Raw genomic sequence first — 25,270 nt, forward strand, 5'->3', positions numbered from 1 at the left:
GGTGGGAGTTAATTATACATCCACCCCCTCCCCCCAAGAGAAGGCCACTGGTGATTGAGAAATAAGAGGGGGAAGAGGGGAGGAAAAAAAGTCTCAAATTATATGCAGCAAATATGAAACCAGATCACCCAGAAAACAAAAAGGGGAGAAAAAAAAAAATCAGTATAAGGTTGAGGCAGCACAACGGCCTCTGCCTTCATCCCAAAAGATGGTTAGTGTTGCAATATCATCCGTGTTATGATGCGTTAGTGTTCCAGTATTTACACCATCAGTCTCTGTATCTATAGCGATATTCCAGTGTTAGCACATTTGCTGCTTTTCTTGACTCCATATCCAAAGGTCATTGCAATTTACACTTCACAAAAGATCTCCAGTCTGCAGCAGAGACAGGGGTAGGCATGGGGAAGACAGGCAGTGAGGGGTAAAGGATGAAGCATTTCTGAAACAGTAGCTCCTAGGAAAGCACTCAAGCGTGAGTTTCACCCTGCAAAATACATATATATTAAAAAAAAAAAAGATTTAGAGGGGACAGCACCTCAATAGGATTTACTTTTAATGGTAGTATCAATTTCCAGAAATACTAGGGCATCATTAGGGATATACTCTAAAATGTTAATAGCTTGCAAGCTAGCCAGACAAGCGAGTGGACAGGTTATGGAGTTTCAGCAGATGCGCATTCATTTGGTGTGACAGACATGCAAGAGACCAACGCACTACTTATGTTACATACACATGCGAAAGATGTGGCATTAGACCGGCTGGTCCTCAGCATCCCCAAGATCCAGAGATCCCCCAACACTGAGAGACCGATCCTGTGACAGAGAGTGTTAGTGATGAGACAGAAGATATGTGCAGATGTTAAGTGAGACAGCATGGACGGTGGTTGAGAACAGAGACAGGAGTCTTACCTTAAGAGGTTCCATTTCTGAAATATCACCTGAACGGTTTAAGTGGCGAGTGCTATTGTCCCCATTGTGGGAGTATGGGTCTAAATAAAGAGATTAAGTCAGATTTATAACTTTTGTATCAATAATTTTAAAGTATGTAACTGGGCACTTTACTTAACAAAAAAATAGACTTTTTGTAAAGAACAAAAAGACTTCAGCATATACGCACGTAACAGGAGAAGCCGGTAAAAATTTTAAATTGTTAGAAAACCAGAATTTAATTGTAATTATGCATGATATGGGATGGGCTTAGTTGAGCCAAAGGGCAACAGTATGGCACACAATCACCTAGACTTCACGGAACCACTTAGGGGCCTGAACAAGTAACACTTGCAGCCACAAAGGTCTATCATTTTTCGATTAGTTTTTAAAACTACTAGATTGGAATCCAAAACAAGCCTGTGAATTACAATGCATTTTTTAAAAATTTAATTTTAGCCAAGCTGCAGCACTTTGGCTGATACAATGCTAACTCTATGGTTTCAAATATAACAAAAAGCAGTGTAGTATGTAAGGACGCATTTCCATCCCTTACAAATCAACAGTTCTTACCTGTTCTGATATCATTCAGGGGAATATCAACACTCCCAGATCTCTTATCTGTAAGAAAAGACAAATCAGAGGAACTATCTTGGCTCAGGCCATTGATACCTTAAGTAAAGACCAAGGGGTGAACATAGATATTGGCTCAAATCTTACCATTTTTCTGATTCCGTTCAATAAGTGGAAGAGTGCTATCATCATAACCCTGAGCACGAGGTGTCCCGGCAATAGTTGCCTAAAAAAAAATTATATATATATATATATATATATATATATATATATATATATATATAATTAAAGGATATGTAAGCTTATTCGTGATAAAGAAGCTTGCAAAATCTAGGAGTATGTGAATTACCTGGAAGTCTGTTTTCTTCCACCCTTCCTTCTCTAGTGGTCTTCTGAGCTCCTTATAACCCCAAACTGTCTGCAGACAAATCCCAGCTGAACGTATCTCCCTGTCTGATCGACCACTAAGGGAAAAAACGAAATCTATCTAGAATCTGGTCTTTAAAACTACCAGCTTTTGGTGACAATCATGAAAATCTGTTACTCACCCTCCCTTATTGATAAGTACCAGCCTCTCAATTCCTTGACTCTCACGGAGCCTTTTTGCAGCTTCCAGGTTACCAGTGATCACTTCCTGAACGACGCTGAGAATGGCTACAGTCGTGTCCTCTGAGAGACCAGAGGACTGTGGAGATGAGCTAGGAAGGCGTGCAACAAGACTGTTGAGAGCATGTTTTCCTAAAGAGATAGAAGTTATGCGGTGAGGCTGTGTCCTTACTTTATTTTCCACCCACAATCCCTTCCCAAAGCTGCCTGATTTCTCCTATTTGTGCAATTGTCCATTTTCTCACCCTATTTACTGCCTTCCAAAGTAGCCCCTGCCTCACCTATCAGTTCTTTGTTCCGGCTGTCTCCACAAAGGTTGCGCAATGCTCCACACACGGCACGTACAACACGCTCACTCTTGTGGCTCAGGTGATCAGCGAGTAACGAAAGACCTTTTTCCTGACGAACAGCAGCACGAATACAACGGCCATACTGCGAAAGCGCACATACACCACACAGCGTCAGACATGGGGGTTACTTATGGAACACAGAACAGACAGAGCTCAAAGTACACAGACACATTAAAACTTCTGAAAATCTTTCCACCCTTAAAATTATTTGTAATCCAATATTCTATTACATGTAAATAGAGAGCGTGTGCGTGTATTATATATATATATATATACACACACACACACATATACACACACACTAGGGAAGTAAGCTGTTGTCTTTAAGGACTGCAAAATTAGAGAAGAAAAGAAAAAAAAAAAAAATTCAATACGCTTGTGCCACAACATGCAAACATAGCATGATGCAAGCATCAGCACACAGGGAAGCTTAAGCACCATCGTAAATCAGTACCGTGACAATGCAGTTAGGTAAATTAGACTCACAGTCCAGTTTCCAGCACAAAGGTTTTGCAAGGCTCCGGCTGCAGCTTCCAGAACAGCCTCTGTATTTGAGAACTTCACCAGGAACACGTACAGCTGAACTACCTCAGGCTGGAAAAGTAGTTCATAACCTGAGATAAGAGTATGTCATTTAGAAAAGATTACATATGTAATGAGATTTACAAACAAATAGGCGATTGGACAAATCCATGGGATGCTAGATAATCTCACCGTGAGCTGGGGTTGTCCTCTTGGGGAAATCCACGGTGTCAGCTGTATCTTCTGATGTCTTTTTACCTGACGTCACAAGACAAATTCTTACTCAGCCACTTTATCACCTCTGGACAATACCTTTGATGTTTTTACCACTTAGTATTCCAACTGCTTAAGTGCCACATTTGGATAGCATACCTTTTCCCCGTCGTGCTCCAAAACAGCTAGGGTTCTGAGGTTCTGCTGTTCTGTTCTGGGGGGTTTCTTGGTATTTCTCGGCCTGTGGGATCTCACGATGTATGTGATAGGACAGGTTTCTAAGCAGGCACACCACATTCTCCACAAGCTGGGGAAAGAGGTAGTTATTTAGAAAAGTCTAAATAATTATTCCAACTGTGAAAACCATACACTGAAATCAGTCCTGCACAGAGCAGCTGAGATAAGGAAGCAGCATCTGGTAAGGTAATCCATCTGAAAGGACCCCAATCAGCTTTAAAGCCAGATAAAAAAAAAAAAAACTAACTGCATAAAACAGCTCCTATATATTTTACATGCAAGGTTTCAGAACAACCCCAAACTGTTTACCAGTAGGTGTATGGAAATGGAATAGTGTATCGGTGATGTCACCTTGCATCAGGATGTCATACCAAATGGAATGTTTGGGCTGACTGGTCAATTCAGGCAGTTGCAATGACAGCACCAGTGGTGGTATGATTTAAGAATGGGTTCAAAAAAAAAAAAATTATAAATTTGGACAGATGAGTTTCACAGTTCAGTCAGAGCCTCTAAATGGTTGGGGGGGGGGGGGACAAACTTCAAGTATTTGTGGTAGAGGACAAAAAAAAAAAAAAGACATTATAAAAGTTATACAAACACCAAGTTAAAAACTAGGCAAACATATCTTAAAAGGACCATCTGTGGTTAGACCACAATTGTTGGCCATTTGCATAGAAAAATCACCTTTTTGCGCAAGCAATGACATTTCTCCTCACCTTACTGTCCACTTGCTTACTTCCAATTTCTGACCGCAGGATGTGAACAACAGAGTCCACCAGCCCCTCGCACTCTCTCATCTTCCGACGTGCTTCAGAGCGCTCTGAAGAGATGTTCCTAAACAAATTGAGGAAGAAAAGACTAAGTACCTGGCAAAGAAATAACACTGGCAAATAGTGGAGCGGCAGCACCTTGTAAGCTTGAAACATCCTTGTTGCCGTCACAAAAAAAAAACCTGTTAGAGAGGTGCACAAGTCTAGCTCTAACCCAATATACTACACAAATTCTCTAAGCTTATCATACGGCCAGGTGTTAAACAGTTGCCAGGGTACACATTTGGCTTATGAAAGACTGAGGTGACATAACTCAATAAGAATTTCAGAGAACTGCCTTAGTCGGCCAAGTGCGCTGGCCCATCATGGTGTACAATGGCATTCTACAGGTCCACTGATAAGTTCATAGAAGAAAAAAATTATTGTTAAACTCCATTGTTGACTGTTCAACATTGAGCATCGTTAGACTCACCGTAGACATCCTGTAGTGTTAATCAGGGCCTGATCCCACTCAATGTTTCTTGGCTTTCCCTCTTCTCCATCCTGTATCCGTCCATCTCGTTGCCACCCAGAGTGAGGAACAAGTATTTCCTGAGTGAGGGTGTACAAAGCCTGGTCGACAAGCTCCATTTTAATAGAGTCCAGCGAGGATAGATTCCAAAGGGTGCCTTACGGTTGAGAAACAGAAAAGGGATAAAGTCAAGAACATGAGAAATTTATGAAATGTATAGTATATTATATACACACACATACACATTCGAATTGCTTGCAAGGATTCCACAGACATCTATAAATCAATTCATATTATATTCTGCACTGGGTATCCACAATAGATCACTTTACAATAAACTTTAAGTGTCCCGATGTTAAACTTTTCAACCATGGCACTGTCTTACCAGTAACACACTCTGCCATTTCTCTCCCCTCTCTGCCGTCCCCTCTCCTGCGTAGTAGTCTGGCCAATGCTGGGACTCCATCACAGTTCTTCACTGCCATCTTATTCTCCTTTGCAGGTCCAAAAGACAGATTTTTGAGTGCTCCACATGCTGCAAGCCTGACAGGGGCTCTCTGATCCTCCAGAAGGCTTATGAGAGGGGGAATTCCACGCAAGCGATAAACCTAGGAATATTTAATTGCGGCAACGTTAAGTAGCACTGCAGTGTTCGGCATTCAAGTAAACTGCCGTCAAGAATACGACAGCAACACCTGTCCTAAGCAATTCTATTGTTTTTACATTCATACTTATGTGAGGTATAAAAAAAAATAATTTACACAAACCTCTTTCTTGACCTCCTCGTTTCGGTATGAAAGATGCTGCAAATATGCAGCGGCATTTAACCTCACAGCATCCAAGGTGTAGCTAAGCATTGCAATAACCTCCGGTAGCTCTGGCTGGCGCCAGGCACCACTGTTAGGAGGGGGACCAAGGCTGGAAAGGCTGCCTGAGGCAGGCAATGCTGAACCATAAGGATCGGAGAGTGGATCTTCATAGCTCCTGTAGGTGGCAGTTATGACAATTTCATTAGGTAAACAATTACAGAACATGGGTAGAGAGCAACCACAAGTTAAAACGTTAGTAAACCTGCATGCCCTTTTCAGGGGTAACAAATATGAAAGTGACGATCCATCGCAAATTAGTCTAAGAATTTACGACATACTTTTAAAAAACAGCCAGCTTCCAACCCAAACCCCTCACCTTAGCCTTCTGCGTGGGTCACCACCATTCGCACCCCTCCTACCGGTGGTTGAATAATCAGGCCCATCCACATAACCGCCTAGGCTCCTACGATCATCCTCCATTCCATATGCATCTTCAGATCCATAGCCTCGCCCCGCAAGTAAATCAGACTGACTGCCTCCAAATCCAGCTCCTCTAACTTGTGGTTGAGGTCCATAACCAGGACCCCTGTAAGGCTCAACAGTGCGGTAGCGGTGATTAGGCCTGGACAGACTGCTGTATCCTGGATGCTGAGGAGTGGGAATCATTTGCATTGGCTCTGCACCGGGACCACGGAAATGGTAATTGCGGGGTACAGTGGTGTACGCGCCACCTCCTCCAATTGGATCCCGGTATGGACGATCAAGAGTTTGTGAGTAGCCAACAACTGGCTTTATCTGAAATAGAGAAGCATAAACTGTGTATGGCCAGATGTGGAAGTGCTGTAAGGCAGTGAGAGCACTGGAAGAAATAAGACTTCCTGGGTTTTTAGTGCCTGGACTTACTGGAACGTCACCGCCCCGGGGTTCTTCTGACATGCTGTAAGATACATAAGAGGGATCCTCATCCAGCACATAGCTATCTTCTGCAGGAAGCGAGTGGCCCTCCATTCTAACCGGGGAGTACACAACAGGTGGCCGATCCTAAGAAAAGGAACCCAAACATACAGCATCCATTAACCACATGCAGCTAGCCTACCCTTCCATTATTATTAACGGCTAAAGTCTTTGGCATTAAACTTAAACCAATACTTCAAATGGAATTCTTAACTTCGAATTTTGTTGGCCTCCTCTCCATTAAATTTTGCTTACTATGGCCCTTAGTTGCTCTGCCTTTTCCTAACATTAAACTACAAAAGCCTATATCTAAAGGATCCCTTGTAATAAAATTCTACATACTGCCATACCACCTATTAAGGTATGAATATTTGGCTAATGGCGTTCAATAGCCAGGAAACTTCCCTTACCACTGAGCATAAAACAGGTAAGGACAAAGGATTTTTGTAAATTGGACAACGGGACTTTGCGAGGAACTACTGTACACTTATGGTGCCTCTGGGAATCAGATGGTTAATTACAAAGGGACACTACTGCTTCAAATTTGTTTTAAAAAAACCTACATGCTCTATTATACAGAGCAACCTCCCACCTCAATTTACCTGCTGGCGACGGGTGAGGGTGCCATTGGCGATTGGGGGGTGGGGCTCCTGTGGCGTCACCCACACCCGGTCCAGCTGAGCAGTGACGTGTCTCCTCTCTTCTTCCAGAGCACGAGACAGCAACTCAAACTGTGCCTCCTGTGCCCTCACCGAGGCCAGTATACTGGCCGGGCTGTCAGACTCTGGCTCATCCATATATAAGCGAGAGAAACCCTCAGCTGGTGAATGGAAGGGTGCAAAAGAGGACACGAGAGAGAAAGAGAAAGAGACCAAATTAAAACCATCTACCAGCAAGAGACAGACCCACATACCCAAGAAAGAGCCCCCCACTCCTGGTTGAGCATCAAATACTTCCCTTATGAAGTACTACATACACAAACTGACATTCTCCCATCAAATCCAAACCAGGAGTGAGAGAAGAGAAAACAATGAAGCATAAATCATGATTTTTAGGAAAGGAAAGTTAATGAGGAAAGGACTAGCAGAAAGTACAGACTAAGCAATGGCGTGAGCAGCAGTAGAAGGGACAACGGTCAATGGATTAAAATGGTGGAGCTGAATAGTGTGCAGAATGCAGACCACTAAGCAATGCAATGGAGAAAGGCACTTCAGTAGCGTGAATAAAAGTGTGTTTGATAAGCATGCCGGGGTGTCATGAGGTGGGGAAGGAAGTTTTTAGGGATGCTGAACTGCGGAAGTAGCTAGTGTATGCAATAATTCTTCACATACTGAACAAAATAAAGCCTCTGGAACACATGGGAAAACATGCACATCAATGACTAGTATCACGTTTCCACTGATAAGGTAAGGCATTTAATTTGGATACTCGTGTAACAAACCAAAGCCGCGTCAAGATACAGAATTTCAACATGCATGGCGGTATTGCTATCTTTAATCTATGACACAGGCCTGGTTAACCCCTTAAGGACAATGGGCAGTCCCTAAACCAATTGAAAACAATGCATTTTGAGCCTGTAAATGTACGGGCTGTCATTATGGGGTTAATGATTACTGTTTTTTTGAGGTAAGAAAAAACAAACACACAAAGGACACTTTATTGCCCAAAATCTATGCTCTTTTCAGTATTATCAAAACGGACAACATTCACCACAGTAAGAAGGGCTTTCCTAGCACTGCATACATTTGAAGGAAGTGAAGCAATCTTAGCGACTTAGCTATGTTATACAGGCCCAGTCATGCACTTCCTGTAGCATAAGCGCATTGTGTTGGACTTTCATAATGTATATTAAAGTCAAGGAGCTGAAACCACAGGCCTCCTGCAATCTCTCACTACAGTTAACAGGCATATAGGATACCTATGCAATCTATCTAAACAGCATTCTACAGAAGATCTCAGTCATATAGATTCTACATACACCGATAACCAGAGACTCCAACCATATAATGCCGAACTACAGGCCCTGACCACAAACTAACCACGAAACACGTGATTCAATCTTTGTTAACTATTTGGATTGATCCTCCATGTGCTCAATCTGGGAAATCTGGCCCACTGAATACACAGTCAAAAAAGCAGCGCACACACCAAATCCTGTACATTGTATGCTCCATGGCAACAATTGACTACATAAGTGCCAATGTATATAACCTTGGGAGCATTGAAACGTAAAATAAGGGTCCACAGTAAAGTACTCCAACCTGTGGTCACGATTTCCCAGGTATGGATAAATTCTAAGAGCCCAGTCATTACTCCTAAATTAACAGTCTAAAGGGGCCTCAAATACAAAATTCTACCTAGCTCTTTGAACTAATCATGTTTGCATTTTAATACAAGTGGAGAACCAATGCATTTATAGGAAGGGCATCACGCAAATGACTAATTTTACTAAGAACACGTTAGCAACAAAACCATAAGTGTTTTATAGTCTATTAAAGGAATAAAATACGAATGACAGTAGGAGATCAGACGTTTGTCTTATACTTGAGCATGTGAAAAATGCATATACAACGTCTCCACATGCACAGAGTATGCAAGAATACCTACTACTAAATACAATAGGTACGCCAATTATTGTAAGGTCTCACATGCACAACCAACACGAGTATGCTGGAATATATACTAAATACAATAGAAATGCCAAATATTATGGTCTCACATACAGATTTTTCACTCAACACAATATTTCCACATTTTAGAACACCTGAAGGATGCATGCATAGGCTATATAATGTTACTGTACATGAAAATGCTTACAACACCTAACACTACAGTACTACGAACTTAAGCCATATCTGTGATTGGGTTCCAGCAACCTCAAACAAGAAACACACCCTGACCTTAGCCCTGCAATGTGTCACACACCCACCTAATACAACCCTTGCCCTATGAAGCAGGCACACCCTGAAGACTGCATCCTCCAGAGCTAGGCGACTGCATGCAAACCATGCGGCTCACATTTTGCTACCAGATATGGATTATGGTACACATAAGGTGGGGGCCGTCAGACTCCTAATTGCCACTAAACTACAAGTCAGGCAAACAAATGTAATATTGTAAAGACTCTAGCATTGTTTACTTTTTCAGACCAGTGAACAGTCAGACTGTTAAGTGAAGGAACACCTGGAGAGCACAAATGCATGCAGTCCACAGCCATATGAGGGGTCATCACTGGAGAGCTCAAAGACACAGTAAAAACTGTCCAAACTGCTTGTGCACCCAGGTTTGTGAAATGTATCACAACAACCCCCCCCCCACACACACACAGGAAGTTGAGAGGGAAGCAGAAAATCATATATTCCTGCAGAAGAACAGTTTGAGAACAAAAGAAGGAAACTACAGCCCCTGCTTGAGAACTCCTGTTGCCCTCCGATGCATGTAAAGTACATACAACTCTTGTAATGAGCATCGTCCTCCACAATAAACCCAGACAATCAATCCCTTTTATAAGCCATATCCTAAATACAAGGATCCTCTCAACTACTGTACCGCCAGAATATAAATTTAGGTTGTAAAAGTGTATTTTACTGTCAGATGGTTGTATTACATTATTTTAAACCTAGCCACTTGTAGCAAAGTATGCCAGATGTATTAAAGAACGTTCTACACGTGAAGAGATTATAAAAATGTTAAATGCATATGGCCCTCAAAGAATCTGCAAAGAGCGTAAATTTAAAGGGTACACAGCTATTCATTAAATTCCATATGATGGCTGGACTGTAAATTTAAATAAAAAATTACCTATCTAAGCATACATTTGCAAGTCATGTAAGCTGTTTACACAGTAAGCAGACCATCAGTCTGAAAAAAGGATAATCCCCCAACTCTCTCACACACAAAAACATAACTCTTATCACCAATCCACTTAAAGTTTTTCCAATTTTTGTTTTTTTTTGTATGGCCACTCCTATCCAGACCACAATAAAAAAAATTGCAAGAGCCTAACCTACGAAAACCAGGTTTCTTGCTGCAGGTACAGACAGGTTATCTACAAGCTGACAACGCCGGGATGCGTATCGAGCTTGATGAACAATGTAAATAAGCAGCCTGGTCTTCCTGAAATACCTCTGTTATTTCAGGGGCTTGGTCACAGTACTTACAACTCCTGCAGTGTCTCTCCGTAAAATTCCAGGAAGATGGAAAACCCCGAGACATCCATGGCTAAACTAAGTATCAGATATCCTGCAGCCTGGGGCAGGCAAGCCTAAAAATTCACGCCCAATGCTGTAACCTCAGGAAAGATTTTTTTTCTTTTTTTCAAAGAGCCGGTTGGAATTCCATTTAAGGGTATATTAAAGTAAGCTGTAGAAGTACTATATGTGGCACGCACAGTTAGATTTTTCACTTTAGCTTAGGTGCTGTGAATAAGCCTAGGACACCGACATGACGTGAAGAAAAAAATAAATAAAATAAAAAAAACACCACAGACTCCTCAGCACTAGATTTAGAACAATAACAAGCATACAAATGATTGAAAAGCCTGCGTTAACCGAGAAGATGGGAAGGTATAGTAACTTGGCACATAGTCTGCCAAACAGCTTACATGGTTCACATTACAATATACTACTCTGCTAAGGCATGGGCAGATACACCACCTGTATTTCTAGCTCTAAGAGTGTTGTGGGTTAAGTTTATAGACATTTCACACAGTGGGCTCTCGTCTCGTGTACAAGAAAAGCAAAACAGACTTTAACCCATTGATCAGCTTTGACTACGGAAATGCATCCAGTCACTTATCTGCAATAAAGCCTGCACATTTCTGGACACATCTCGGTAATTAGAAAACACTGAGCTCTTTTTACATTGTCAGATTTATTTAGTAACAGGAAGAAAAAAATAAAATTTCAGCTGTTACGTCCAACAGATGTAATTAGCACAAGATTCCGATCTCTCCGAACTGATAAGAGTATTCACTCTGGAATGGAGGTTGCGGAACAAAACTATTACACGAGGAAAATATTTTCTCCCAATCTTCAAAACTCAGTCCTAACATGAATTGAAACGTGGAATGCAATCAACGCACAGAGCAGAGTACACAGCTGGCCAGTTATATGCCGGTAACCTACATCAAAGTACACACACTCCTTTGTATTATCTTAAGTTATAAAAATAGTAAATTCCAAATTAAATATACCAACATAGTTAGTTCATGCTCACCTTGCCATAGCTCCCAATCCATGTACCCAAACCCCCTCAGCTTTAAATTGTAGTGGTAATATACACACACAAACACACAGCCAGCCCAACCACTTACATACAAGGGGTTTATTACCTGGGAGAGGTCTTTCATTACCTTACTTCACTAAATTATAATGAAGCACGCAAGAAGGGCTGCGCAGGCCTGAGGCCCCGGACAATGCTGTCCCATGGGCAATGAGAGCGGCAATTTTAACTACTTGTATTATACAAGGGCAGCAAGTTGAGATATGGGTCTTCAATGAGTCTGCGTGATTTATCGCATGGCATTACAGATGTAGCTAGCTTCCATCTGCCATCTTATTTGAAAAGTTCCAAAATGAAAGCAAAAGCAAAGAAAAGAAAGAATTGCCCAACAAGTTGACGGGCAGTTCCAAAGCCACAGAAAAACTCTAGGCCTCAAGGACAATGCCTCTGACTCGCAATGCCAAATATTTCTCTTTCTAGCATAATGTAGCATGTGATCTCGGATCATTTCTCAGTATCAGACCACTATGTTCAGACACCTACACATGGCATCTTTGTGAATACATTGGGATTTGTGTGTTTTTGGTTAAAGAAACGTTAGCAAAAGGCATCAGAAGTGTGTCGTACCTGCAATAATCCTGCCATTATGGCACAAATACAACAAAATGGAGGCAAGTATACTAAACATACTGAGTGATCCACTGTCTTGGATCATTCTTCCATAATTTGGGAGATGAAGCTCACTGGTAGGGTAACCCCATGCGAGAGCTCAAGCGGGGTGTTGCCAGCCTCATAAAGTGGCACCACTTTTGGACACAAAACCCCCTCCAATTGTAAAGCCAAGATTTAACACTCCAAATGAGTGGCACTTTTGAAAGTATTTTATGTGATCAGGTTTCTATGGAATTAAAGTAAAACCAACAGACTTAATAGGCACAAGAGAATATTAATTAGAGAAAACTAACAAGATAGCAGCTACTTGGCAGGCTACATCAGAGCTACTAATTTGGAATGGCAACTGACATCGCACAAACACTGGGTAGAACGTCAGACTAGTAAACCAATGACATTCCAGCATCGTACCGTATGGGCATTAATGCACAAGACGGTTAAGTGGTCCTTTTAAATTATCGTGATGGGGGATAATGCAGAACATTGTTGAAAAAGGACAGTTTATTGCCCCAAACAGATTTTCCACTGATAGATATATACAACACTTATCTGAAGACACTACAGCTCATCAACCCCTTCCACACACTACCGTAGGCTTACAAACTAAGGATCTGGAGAAACATTTGATGGAAGGCACATATTGCAAGGCTAATGGATGGAGCGGGGGCAAAGGGGGAGAAAATGTAAAGGTTATACTGCCATCATATGCTCTTAATAAGAGATAAATAAAAACAGAACTTATAAAATGCCGAAAGCACATTTTCTACATACAAAAAAAGGTAACACCCAAGTCTTCACATACAATAATAAAAAAGAAAAAAGAAAAAAAAAAAAAAAAGAAAAGAAAAGGACAGGAAAGACAGCTCTACAGAGACAGAAGATCCATGTTTATCCGTGTTTCACGCTTGTAAAATGGCAAATTCATGAAGTACATTCAGAGAATTCACGTAAGTGAAGAGATGGGAGGGCAGACTGTACAGAATCATGTTTTTTTACACCAAGATCTAGTAGAATAAATGATACTTCGTGGGTAGGAACTGGAGTTATTACTGCTGAATGCAGATAGGTTGTTGCTACACAAACTAAATAAAGTTTACGTGCCGTCATGCGATAAACCTTCAAAGAACCGAAAAAAAGGCCAGATCAGTTAGGATTGTCCTCCATTCTACGACAGTTATTGCCACTGGTTGACTTCTTGAAGCTGCCAATGACTGGCAGGAGAGCATCATCCTGCGCATATAAAAAGGGGGTCGGAACAGACCCTTAGCCTGCGTTGTTCACTGAGCCAGCGCTAGAGCTGACTGGTGGTCCTGTCTAAGAGAAGCACCACCTTTGATAACGGAGAAGGGTTAGAACAACACTCAAGTCTCGCTAAATATTTTTATGCCAACACCTTTGAGATTGCACTGAACCCGTGAAAAGAATGGTGGGACCATTCACCATTATACATGTTCAAGCAGGAGCAGCTGTTAATATATGTAGGCCTCAGTCAATTCTAGCTGTCGTACCGTTTGAATGTATGTACTGTTAACTTCTGTGTAAACTGGTGGTACTATAGAAATAAAGAAGATAACGAGAGAAGGCAAGAAAGTCGTAGAGTTGCGAGCTTTCCACCTCAAGAAAGGCCTCCAGTTTTGGGTGGCTTTAGAATTCTCTTACTGGAGGGCTCAATTTTATCTGTGCGTTTACTTGTGGGATTTTTAGTTTTTCAGATAAGATGGCACACAAGAGCTAAGAATAAAGTTCTGGCATTCTCGAAGCGGGGTTTCTGTCACCCAGAGCCATTTCACATCCAGGTCTCACTTTGTTTTTGGAGGTGCAAGATGTCCTGGGACCTAGCTAGCCTGTTTTTTTAATTAGTTTTCTCTATGCATTGTGCAGGGTCAGCTCAGTATCTTCTTGGTGGAGAAACCTGCCAGTTTCAGTCCTATTCCAGTTTCAGTCTTATTCTTTTACAAATAGCAAGGTTAGGGAATTGAAGCCCCAAGTTTCCTATCAACTGTTGCTTAAGATGATAATGAAACGGTAATTAGACTGACAATAGTATCAGCCCTTTCCTTCAAGAGGTGACTTTAATGTGGGGCACTTAATAAAAAAACACAACCTGCAGGGCAGAAATACTTCAGCACAACCCTGAAGCATGTACCTCCACTCAACATGCCCAATTAACAATAAGGGCAGAAAACTATTACATATCCGTAAAATGTGAGTTATGTACAAACTGTGCCCGGCGTACTTAGCTGGGCTGGAGAACACCTACTATTAAGAAAGTCAGTATAAAGGTACTTGTTGCTCACAGATATGTCTGCGCACCCAAAGCAGACTAAATACACAGTCTGCATGCCTCACATTACAACATAATGGAAATCAATGGAGATTAAATGAAACCCGAGTTAAACCCATTGCTATTAATCTGCGTCCAACGTTACAGATACATTAATACGGAATCATTACATCACGGATTTGATTAAGACGCCATGTGCATAACCAACTATACTTTTCACTACAATCAGAAGAAACGTACAAGCCTATGTCTTCATGTAAGCAGATTTCTATAGTGTAGATATCTATACAACGTATTTACCCTTCAAATAAAAATGTACATTAAGATACATTTTTATATACACACACATTATATATACATATATAGAGATATAATCTGGAATGGTGACGTACGCGTACATACATTTAGAGATTTAAGAGCGGACAACTAGCGTAAGCATCGTGTACACGACGTATAAAGACATATTTAGAGTCCGTGAGTAAATATACGATGCATCCGAGGTCCTCGTCTTGCCCCGGGTAACCCACGCCTATAGACCCTTAAATATTATCGCCCACACGCAGGCATAACCAGCCGCCTACTAAACGAACAAGCACTCACTGGGGAGCCCCGAGTATACACACACACCGAAACAAGAGAAGTCAGGAGCTACAGAACGGATACGTACGGTGTACTCCGGGGGTCTCTCCACTGGAGGTAAGGTGGGCACGATGACGTCACTCCCGCCGTGTATCTACCTCCGCACGGCTTCCAGCGCTCGGACCGAACCCGCCCTACCAGGCCTGGCGGTGACGTAACTGACTCCCTAACCTGCACCAATGGCGAGGCGTGAAAAATCGTGGTCAAGCAGTAGGCCAATGGAAAGTCAGATTATACAAAGAGTAAGGCGGAGAATGTTTAGGGAGGGTTATATATACATACATATACAAGAACTAATAGGGAGTGGTAGGTAGATATGGTAGATAACAGGAAAGGGCGTAGGTATGCGGAATTCTGTCGGGGAGCCGTGCAACAGTTTACACACCCAATAAAACAAGGGCTTGCTGGTTCTCTTTGTTTGAACGGTATGAGTGAACGTGTGTACGTTCGATCGGGATACACAAATGATTGGCGAAAATATTGTTACAATTTCCGCAGTGTAAAAATAGGCATTAGTAGGTTAGATGAGAGCAACGGGAGAGGTAACTCTTGTGTCTCTAAAAGTAATTTTTTCATAGCAAATGTAAATAATGTGGGGTTACCTTTACTCTAAAAGCATATTTGCCTTAAGGGACTGTATCTCAGGACGCCTCCTTCATAAAGAACACACAGAAAAGTACTTTGGGAAAAAAAAAGTTCCTATGTTATGGAGAAGCAGCCAATCAGTGAGAGGAAAGCTCTTGATTTGCGTCAGCGGCAGCCTCACTGTATTGTTATTATTTATTGTCTTATATAGCGTCATCATATTCCATTGTGTTGTGTATTTCCATGGGAGTCTCATAAGACCCCTACTGGAGTGTTCGCTCAGCCAGCACTGGACGGAATATGCAAATTGTGACCCAGGTGATGTATTTGTCCAAACACATCTTTTGCACAGCAAATAGCTGGTGGGTTGAAAATAGGGGCAGGCCCGGACTGGGACAAAAAATAGGCCCGAGCAGCCCATATTTATTTATTTATTTATTGTTAAAGCCCACCCTTCATGTACCATCTTTGCATTTACTCATTCACACAAATCATTAACACATTCATTAATGCAGTCTCACAAATCATTCAAGCAATTCATCCACACATGAATTCATTAATTGTCATACGCATTCACACAATTCATCCACACATTTATTCATTCTCATACGTATTCACAGTACCCCCCTCTCCCCATCTTATCTGCCCCTTCTCACTATGTTCCCCCTCTCACTATCCCCTCTCCCAATTTCTCACTATCTAACTCCCCTCTGCCCCTTCTCACTGCACCCTCCTCCCTCACCCTACTTACCTTGTTGCCGGAGCAAGCAGCAACTGCGGCCGAGCCCGCGGCAGGACCGGACTGACTGGGCCTATGCGGCCGCATTAACGCAGGGCATAAGGGGCACCTGCCCCTTAAGCCTGCCGCAGCTGCAACCAGGTCCGCCACTCTAAGGGGCCGGGAAGCCCCCACCAGGGCCGGCCTTAGGGGTCTGCGGCCGCACAGGGCTTACATTAAAACATCGGGGGGGGGTTTTAACTTTATTTAACATCCTCCATGTTAAATAAAGTTAACAAAAACTTTATTTAACACGGAGGATGTTAAATAAAGTAAAAAAAAACAAAACCCCGCTGTTTTAATTTAAACCCTGTGCGGCCGCACACCCGTAAGGCCGGCCCTGGTGGGGGCTTCCCGACCCCTTAGAGTGGCGGACCCGGTCGCAGTTGCGGCGGGCTTAAGGGGCAGGTGCCTCTTATGCCCTGCGTTAATGAGGCCGCATAGGCCCAATTAGTTCGGTCCTGACTGGGCCTATTTTAAGGTAGGGGCCTGGAGCTGCAGCTCCATTAGCCCCTAAGTCAATCCGGCCCGGCCCACCGGGCAAACGCCCGATGGCCAGTCCGGGCCTGATGTGGGGTAGTCTGCAGAATCCCTCAAATCATTTGCAAGGGAGACACCACAAATATTTTAAAGATACCTTGAAGATACTATTCGATGGTTGGCAGGTACCAGCAGGGCCGACGCCACCTATAGGCAAAGCCGCGGTCATTCATTAGAAGCGCGGCCGTGGCTCGCGGTCACTTGATGGGAGGCAGGCTGCGGTCATTCGAGGGGAGGGGCTTGTGGGGGCAGCAAAATTATGTTTTGCCTAGGGTGGCAAAAATCCTTGCACCAGCCCTGGGTACTAGACAGGAGCAGCCGATCGGGTGCGTGTTTGGTGTTGCCAGATGGCCAGTCCGGGCCTGATTGTTGGAGTGTCCTGTTAAAGCAGTAATGCAGTCACTGCATAAACCACCAAGAACAAATTGTTTTGTCAGGATTTATTTGAAGTATCAGGAAACAGTTGTAACATTGTATCATGCCCCCCACAATTTCAGAGGCTGATCGGTAGAGGTTTTGGGAAGAGCGAAGTGCCATGCTGTCTATAGTCCATGTTTCCTGTGTTGCCAGACAAACTGGTTAACCCCTTCAGTCCTCTTGTACGTCATTATAACCTGTGGCAAGAAAGGTACACGTCCATCCTGAATTTGTTGCAGCGGCAGGGAAGTGTCTATTGATAGCCTGGGTTTTCCTCTTTCAACTGATCGTGTGTAATGGTGCATGATGCGAGCACTGGTACACTTTCATTTAAGGAATGCCCAATCACCCGATCTGACACAACGATAGAAAGTTACAGTTAAACAGGGCAACTAAATAAGTGGATGCATGTACATGTTATCCATCAAGCACACAGCGTTTCCACAAGCAGACAAATTTATATTAATGTAATGTGCTGTACTATCTAGCCCATCTCCGTGTTTAGACGCTTAGTATAGACTATTAGGCCAGTGCCATGCATACTATTTGCTCTTGGTTTCTTTCTTTCCTTAGGCCAAAATATATTAATATAAGTGTTTTGAGTTTGGAAATACCTTATATGTATAGAATTTCAATATCTTTCTTACAAATACACAGCAAATAGGAGGAGGGTCAACCACGTATTGAATGCAAGGTTTCACTTAATTTTTCCACCCTGCCCTGCCAACGTTTACACAATGTGTTCAATTGAAACTTGAAACAGACTGTGTTTTTCTATTCTTGTGACTTAGTTAAAGATCAGATTTAATGACCAATATATATGCAGAAATCCAGGTAATTGTTAAGGCTTCACATAACTTTTCTTTCAACTGTATGTGTTTTAGAAGCTAAAGGGCACATTGCATAATGCATGGTAGGCACATAAATCGTTAAATGTACAAAGAAATACTGAAGAAGAAAAAACTTTACATGCTTTTAAAACTATGCCACCCTTTTGCGCCTCTAGTGCACCTGTCTTACTGAACTACAACTCCCAGCAGCCTGATCATCACTCTGGCTGACGGTGGTGGCAGTCCACAAAAGGTCATAGGACAGTTTCTTTCTAATAACAAAATATGGTTAGAAAAATGTGTATTATTAGAATTTTTGACTTGTTGCTGTACAGTGTCTCATTCCCTGTACGGCAGCCAAGATCAGACAGCTTTTATAGATTTACAGAGCACGTGTGTAACCTGCCAGTGTTTGGTATGGATGGCTTGGTAGCAAGCGATCATAGTTGGCTGCCTGCTCCACACAATGGTCTCTGCCTTTAAGGTGCAATCAGGTTTTGTTTTTTTTGATAATTCCTGACCCATCAGCATCACTCACTCACTGTCCATAAGAGGAGTCTCACGTTTACACATGATTGAGCAAGATTCCCAGCACATATCTGGAATGGTTCCCATGGACTTGGGATGTGAGGTAATCCCCTGCACCAGTAGCCATAGGGTACAGACGTGCAGGAACAGGCACGCCAATATTGATGTTCCATGAAGTCACTCAGGTACTTATGTTGGCATTTTACGCCATGACGGATGAAAGGGACTGATTCTTACACATGCTGAAAAGAGTAATTTGCCTGGTGGATTTGATGGGTGGTCTTGTCCAGACTACCATTGTGTGACCAGGGTGAATAACTGTATAGTGCAAATGCCCACAGAGGATAATAGAAAGGAAAAATAAGAAAATCAATTCTGGCACGTAAAACAGTTTTTAGCACAGGTGCTAAAGAAGATGGGTCTAATCCCAGGACTGTCTCACTTAGAACCTCTCACTGTACCTGGGGGATACCTGAGCCAAATAATGAATCTGATACTTCTTAGGATTTGCCCGCAATGTACTTTTTATTTTCCCTTGCTCTGCGGGCTTGGGGCTTTAATATTACTCTTCTCAAGATTGTCCTGGAATTTACTTTTCATTTTCCCTTCCGTAATGATCTTGTGACCTTCACATTATAATTCTATTTCCCCTTTTCATTCTATGTGAGGAAGCAATAGTTAAACTAAATCTTACTCTTAGAGCATGTGACTGTATTGTGTACCATGAAGGGCAGTACCGTGATTCTCCCTTTTCATCCCATAGAAGACTATAATTGCAATTAATCTCACTATTACAACCCAGGACCATACTTAATAATATATATATATATGTTATACAGCTCAAGGACTGGTCTGCAACTGAGTTTTTTTACCTGAATTTATCACTTGGACATTTGCACTATACTATCATTAACAACCGTCAATCTACTTTGTTAAAATAAAAATAAGATAGTAAAGAGTTGTCAGTCCATAGAACACATCTATAATGAATATAAAGATTAAAGATCCTTATTATACATTTCAGGATTTGTCTGCAATTTACTTTTTTTACTTCTCGAATTATGGTCAGTTCATGTTATACTACCAATGTCTCTTTCGTTCCATAGTTATAACTCTATAGGCTCTATAACTCTATAGGCTCTATGGACATATTAGTCTATAGGCTGCAATTTTTACCAAGCATGTACAAGCATGGGCGTAGGAACCGGGGGGGACAGATCCCCCCAGTAACTCATGCGGGGGAGGCCAATAATGAAGAAATCCCCCCCAGGGCCCCCAATAGAAAAGCCGCAGGAGGAGAGAGAGGGGTGCCGAGCGGTCGTTTTAAGCAACCGCTCGGCGTCCTTCTGTCTCCTCTGCTCCCTGACGCCACCCGACTGCAGTGGTGGGAGCGTGAGGCGTCTCTCTCGGTGCCGACGCTGAGCGCTGGCATATGATATCATATGCCGGCGCTCAGCAGTGAAGCCGCGCGTATCGCGGCAGAGTAGCTAGACAGAGGCCTAGCGCTCCCACCACAGGACTGCACGGTAAGTGAACTACAAAGGGGGTGGGGAGAGGGTAGCTAGTGAGAAGGGGGTAGGGAGAGGGTAGCTAGTGAGAAGGGGGGTAGGGAGAGGGTAGATAGTGTGAGAGATGGGGAGAAAGTGGGGATCTGATGGGGGGAAATGCTGTCCCCCCTGATTTTTAGGGGTTCCTACGCCCATGTGTACATGATGTTTGCTATGAACGCTGGCATATTTTCTTGGGGGGGCACCTTGTCTCCAGTGGCATATTCCAAGACACACCGATTTAGGTACAAAACAGGGGGCCCTCAATACAGCCTGCTGTATTATTTCCTACTTCTTAAGTAAAGAATAAAACTACCCAAATATATAAGCACTGCACCGTTTTTTTGCCCTGAAGATTTTTTTAAAAAAAATGGATGTCCTTTTCCACATTTTGTCTACCCCACAAACCCTTGAAGCTAAAGGGCCATAAATGTCACTTCCAAGGATCATAAGCATGCCTGGTAACTGTGCGGCTTTGGACCGGAGAACTCCAGGAGAAGCGCCGCATCTCCAGGTCAACACCGGAATCCTCTGAGTCGCAGGAGCGGGATCCAGATTTCCAAAAATTTCCAAACTTCTGGGTATTTCTAATTCAAATGCCTGTGCATACTGGAATTTGATTACCCATCCTGATTTGTTCCCTTTAATTCTTCAGCCTTTTACTAGTGCGTTTTGCTCTTTTGCCACTAGGGGGAACCAGAGATTACGTCTTGTCTTTGCAATTATCCATCAGTCAGCATAGGTTTTGCTGATTGCAATTTAGTGATATTTTTAAAACACTTCCTGAGTACTCCCCAAAATAAAACAGTGCTAGAAATGAGGCATCTATTGCTAACATGTCAGAACATGTTGGAACATCAACTTAAACCAAAAAGCTAATAAATACATTTACCCAGCATGATGGTTGTTTTATCACCCTTAACCCCTTAAAGGATCAGGACTTTTTTATGCTACACAACCAAATGAGTTTTCCTGTTTTGTTTTTTTCCTACGTCCCTCTTCAACCGTTTTGTTTTAACATAAATTATATTTTTTTCCAGGACAAGTAAAACAATATTTTTATGACAATAAACACATTTTACATGTATATGAATTATCAACAGCTAGTATAAATGTGAAAAAACACAAAAAATATTTGTTTTTCTATTTGTTTTCTAATTTTTTAGTTTTTTTAAAAAAATCTAATCCTATCTGTTTTCTAATTTTTTAGTTTTTTTTTTTTTTAAATCTAATCCTATCTAATGAATTCCCCACGAATAAACCCCCACATACCAACTACACATACATTAAAAATAACTTATATATATATTGGCTCGGATATAGGCCGCCTCCGTATATAGGCCGCACCCTAAAAGTTTGGTGCTTTTTTAAAGAAAACATGCTGCCACTCTGTCCCCCCCCCCGAGATATGCTGCCACTCTGTCTCTTCCCCCCCGAGATATGCTGCCACTGTCGTCCCCCCCCCGAGATATGCTGCCACTGCCCCCCCCCGAGATATGCTGCCACTGTCCTCCTCTCCCCTCGAGATATGCTGCGACTGTCCTCCTCCCCTCTCGAGATATGCTGCCACTGTCCTCCTCCCCTCTCGAGATATGCTGCCACTGTCCTCCTCCTCCCCCCCCGAGATATGCTGCCACAACTTCCGGTGCCGGCATTCAGCTGATGTGCCGGCACCGGAAGTTGTATACGCGTATTGCGTAGATGTCCCCCGCCGGCCCCGCAACACACCCGGGAGTCTCCTCTGGTAAGTCTTGGGGGCAGAGGTAAAACGCATCGTGCGGACGGTCACCAGCTGCGGCGATGCGGGTAAACAACCTCCGCAGCCGGTGACCATCCGCACGATGCGCTTAGACAACCTCCCGTGCCGGCACCCCCCTGTGGAAAGTGCTGGCAGGAGAGGCTGTCTAAGCGTATCGGGGAGTAGGATGCAGGTCCCCTGCACCGCTGCGGGGGATCTGTATCCTAACCCTGCCTGGCGCCCGGGACTGCATGTCCCGGGCGTCGGGCGCTAGACCCCGAATATAGGCCGCACCCCCACTTTAAAGACTTAAAGTGGGGGAAAAAAGTGCGGCCTATATTCGAGCCAATACGGTATATATATATATACATATATACGTGATGGGAAAGGCCTCCCCAAAGCCACCAGGAATACTAGACTTCGATCGTCAGATGGAGCTAGCGTTGAAGACAGCAAGAAATGCAGCTCCTCAGGAACCTCGGAGGCACTGTAGCATAGCAATGCTTTACTGTCCTGACAAGAACAGCACCAAGGCTTAGCCCAATAACAAGACAGAACTCATACTAAGGCAGGGGTGTCCACGCACTCATTTTCTACTGAGAGAAAATATAGCCTTTAATAAGATATGCAGATTGAAATAAAGTAAATGACACTAAACCTTTACTTTTCCTTTCACTGATTTCTGGGTCGAGAAAGTTTTGTCCTCTGAAGTAACTACAAATTCAGGATTCTGGATAAGTAAAAATGAAATAGTTCTACTTATTCTAGGGATGCACCAAAATGAAAATTCTGTACTGAAATGAAAAAATGTAGGATTCACTTAGCTAAACCTAAAATGAACTCCACACCTTTCAAAATAAAATAAAAAAAATTCTAACAATCATATGGTATTATTAATATTATTTCATTTTTTGTCCAAATATTAATAAAAACTATGATTGAGAAAAATGCATTTTTTGTTTTTATTTCTTTTTATTTGCCAACCTGCTCCCCAGTTATGCACATCTGCCCCAGATATGCCTTATACCCCTTATATGCGACTGCCCACATAAATGCCTTATACCCCCTATATGCCACTCTGCCTCCCTGATATGCCACTCTGCTGCCAGATATACCTTATACTCCCTAAATGCCACTCTGCCTCCCAGATATGCCTCTTGACCCCCTATTTGCCACTGCCTCAGATATGCCTTATACACCTCTATATGCCACTCTGCCTCCCTGATATTCCTTTTAACTCCCTATATCCCACTCTGCCTCCCTGATATGCCTCTTGACCCCCTATTTACCACTGCCCCCAGATATGCCTTATACCCCCTATATGCCACTTTGCCTCCCAGATATGACTTTTAACCCCCTATATGCCACTCTGCCCCCGATATGCCTTATACACCTCTATATGCTACTCTGCCTCCCTGATATTCCATTTAACCCCCTATATGCCCCTCTGCCTCCCTAATATTCCTTTTAACCCCCTTTATGCCACTCTGCCTCCTGATATTCCTTTTAACCCCCTATAAGCCACTCTGCCTCCCTGATATTCCTTTTAACCCCCTATATGCCACTCTGCCTCCACAAAGCCTTTATACCCCGCCACATGCCACTCTTACTCTCCCCCGACTTACCTAGAGTTCTCCTCGTGCTTCAGATTCCTTGGTGTCTAGTGGGGCAGCCGGTGGAGGTCTCTGCGATGCTCGCAAACAACCTCCGCTGCTGCTGCCGGCACTTCCACCGGGGCTTCTATGAATGAGCACCGGAAGGTCATGTGATGCCAGCACTCCGTCATAAAAGCCCCAGAGGAAGTGCCGGCAGCAGTGGAGGTTGTCTGTGTGCATCGCACAGACCTCCACCAGCTGCCAGGGAGGAGGATCCAGGTCCCCTGCAGCGCTGCCGGGATCTGGATCTTAATAGGACACTAGCACAAATGCCACCAAACCTATTTACCAAAAAAATAAAAAAATGTTGGTAGGCAGGGCCGGTTTAAAATGCCGCCCCTCCCATTATCTACCCTTACTCTCCCTCCCTTTTATCTACCCTATCCCCCCACCTTTGTACTTACCTTTCAGCAGTCCTGCGGCGAGTCTCCCTGCTCGGTCTCGTTGCCGGTTTGTAATATTGAGCGCCGGAAATGATGTCATCTTCCGGTGCTCAGCATTACAAGCCTGCACCGAGACCAAGCTAGAGGGCTCGTGGAGGAGAGAGAGGGGCGCCGAGCGGGTACTGACAACTTGGTAAGCGAAAACCACACGGCGCCCCTCTCTCTCTTCCCCTTTAAAAAAAAAAGGGGCTTGAGGCGGCAAAGTGCTGCCCCTTCAAAAGTGCCGCCTGGAGCAATTGCCCCACTCTGCTCCATGGTAGGGCCGGCCCTGGTGGTAGGGCATCCTTGATATCAATTAAGCAACATTCTTAATATCATCCCCTGGATTCTTTTTTTTTTTTCAATTCACCGTTTATTGTAAAGAAAGAATACGAAATAACACAAAATCATAATAACAACATTATACAGTCAGAGTGTACTTGAAACAGGATAAACGGCAAGGTACAGGACAACCCCTGCCCAATCGAGCATGAGAGTGCAATACCTCCGACATATACATAATGTGTCATGAGGAACCATCATTCATAAGTGCTACAAAGACAGTCGCAGTTGGTAAACAGTGAGTATGAGCGGATTGACACTGATAACAATAATAATAACAAAAATAACAAAAGTACCTGGAGGATACATACAGATGGAGGGTGAGAATGGACCCGGTCACAAAACCAGGCGGCTCTAAGCTCCAGGTATATCAGGAACAAGAACATCTCGCGTAATAACGCGTATAACTCAAATATAAAAAACATGGAAAATAAAACAAAACTAAATGAGAAAGAATGGGCTGGCAATGGAAACCCCACACATGCGAAGAAGGCAGGCAAAAGCTCAAGGCCCCATTGAGTCAGGTCTGTCAGTTAGGGAAGAGACATATGTACGCCAGAGATACCAAAGGAGCCCAACCGAGTGTTCTTGGCCCCTAG

At 43.1% G+C, this 25,270-nt stretch overlaps 1 protein-coding gene across 1 annotated transcript; it reads right to left on the reverse strand.

Moving 5' to 3' along the window:
- Window positions 1–749: 749 nt before the first annotated feature.
- LOC149298853 (catenin delta-1-like) lies at window positions 750–7,268 on the reverse strand. The gene is made up of 17 exons (XM_089486880.1): window positions 7,074–7,268; window positions 6,421–6,558; window positions 5,894–6,312; window positions 5,476–5,692; window positions 5,094–5,316; window positions 4,670–4,865; window positions 4,144–4,261; window positions 3,350–3,497; window positions 3,170–3,235; window positions 2,942–3,069; window positions 2,387–2,537; window positions 2,048–2,237; window positions 1,849–1,963; window positions 1,647–1,725; window positions 1,500–1,547; window positions 909–988; window positions 750–812 (listed from the first exon to the last, which is right to left on the reverse strand). The coding sequence occupies exons 1-17, from the start codon at window positions 7,266–7,268 to the stop codon at window positions 750–752; spliced, it is 2,574 nt and encodes an 857-aa protein (XP_089343006.1).
- Between the last annotated feature and the right edge of the window lie 18,002 nt (window positions 7,269–25,270).

The sequence above is a fragment of the Sceloporus occidentalis genome, unplaced genomic scaffold, assembly GCF_023333645.1.
Source record: "Sceloporus occidentalis isolate IW3139 unplaced genomic scaffold, rSceOcc1.0.p SCAF_30, whole genome shotgun sequence".
In the NCBI taxonomy this organism is placed as follows: domain Eukaryota; kingdom Metazoa; phylum Chordata; class Lepidosauria; order Squamata; family Phrynosomatidae; genus Sceloporus; species Sceloporus occidentalis.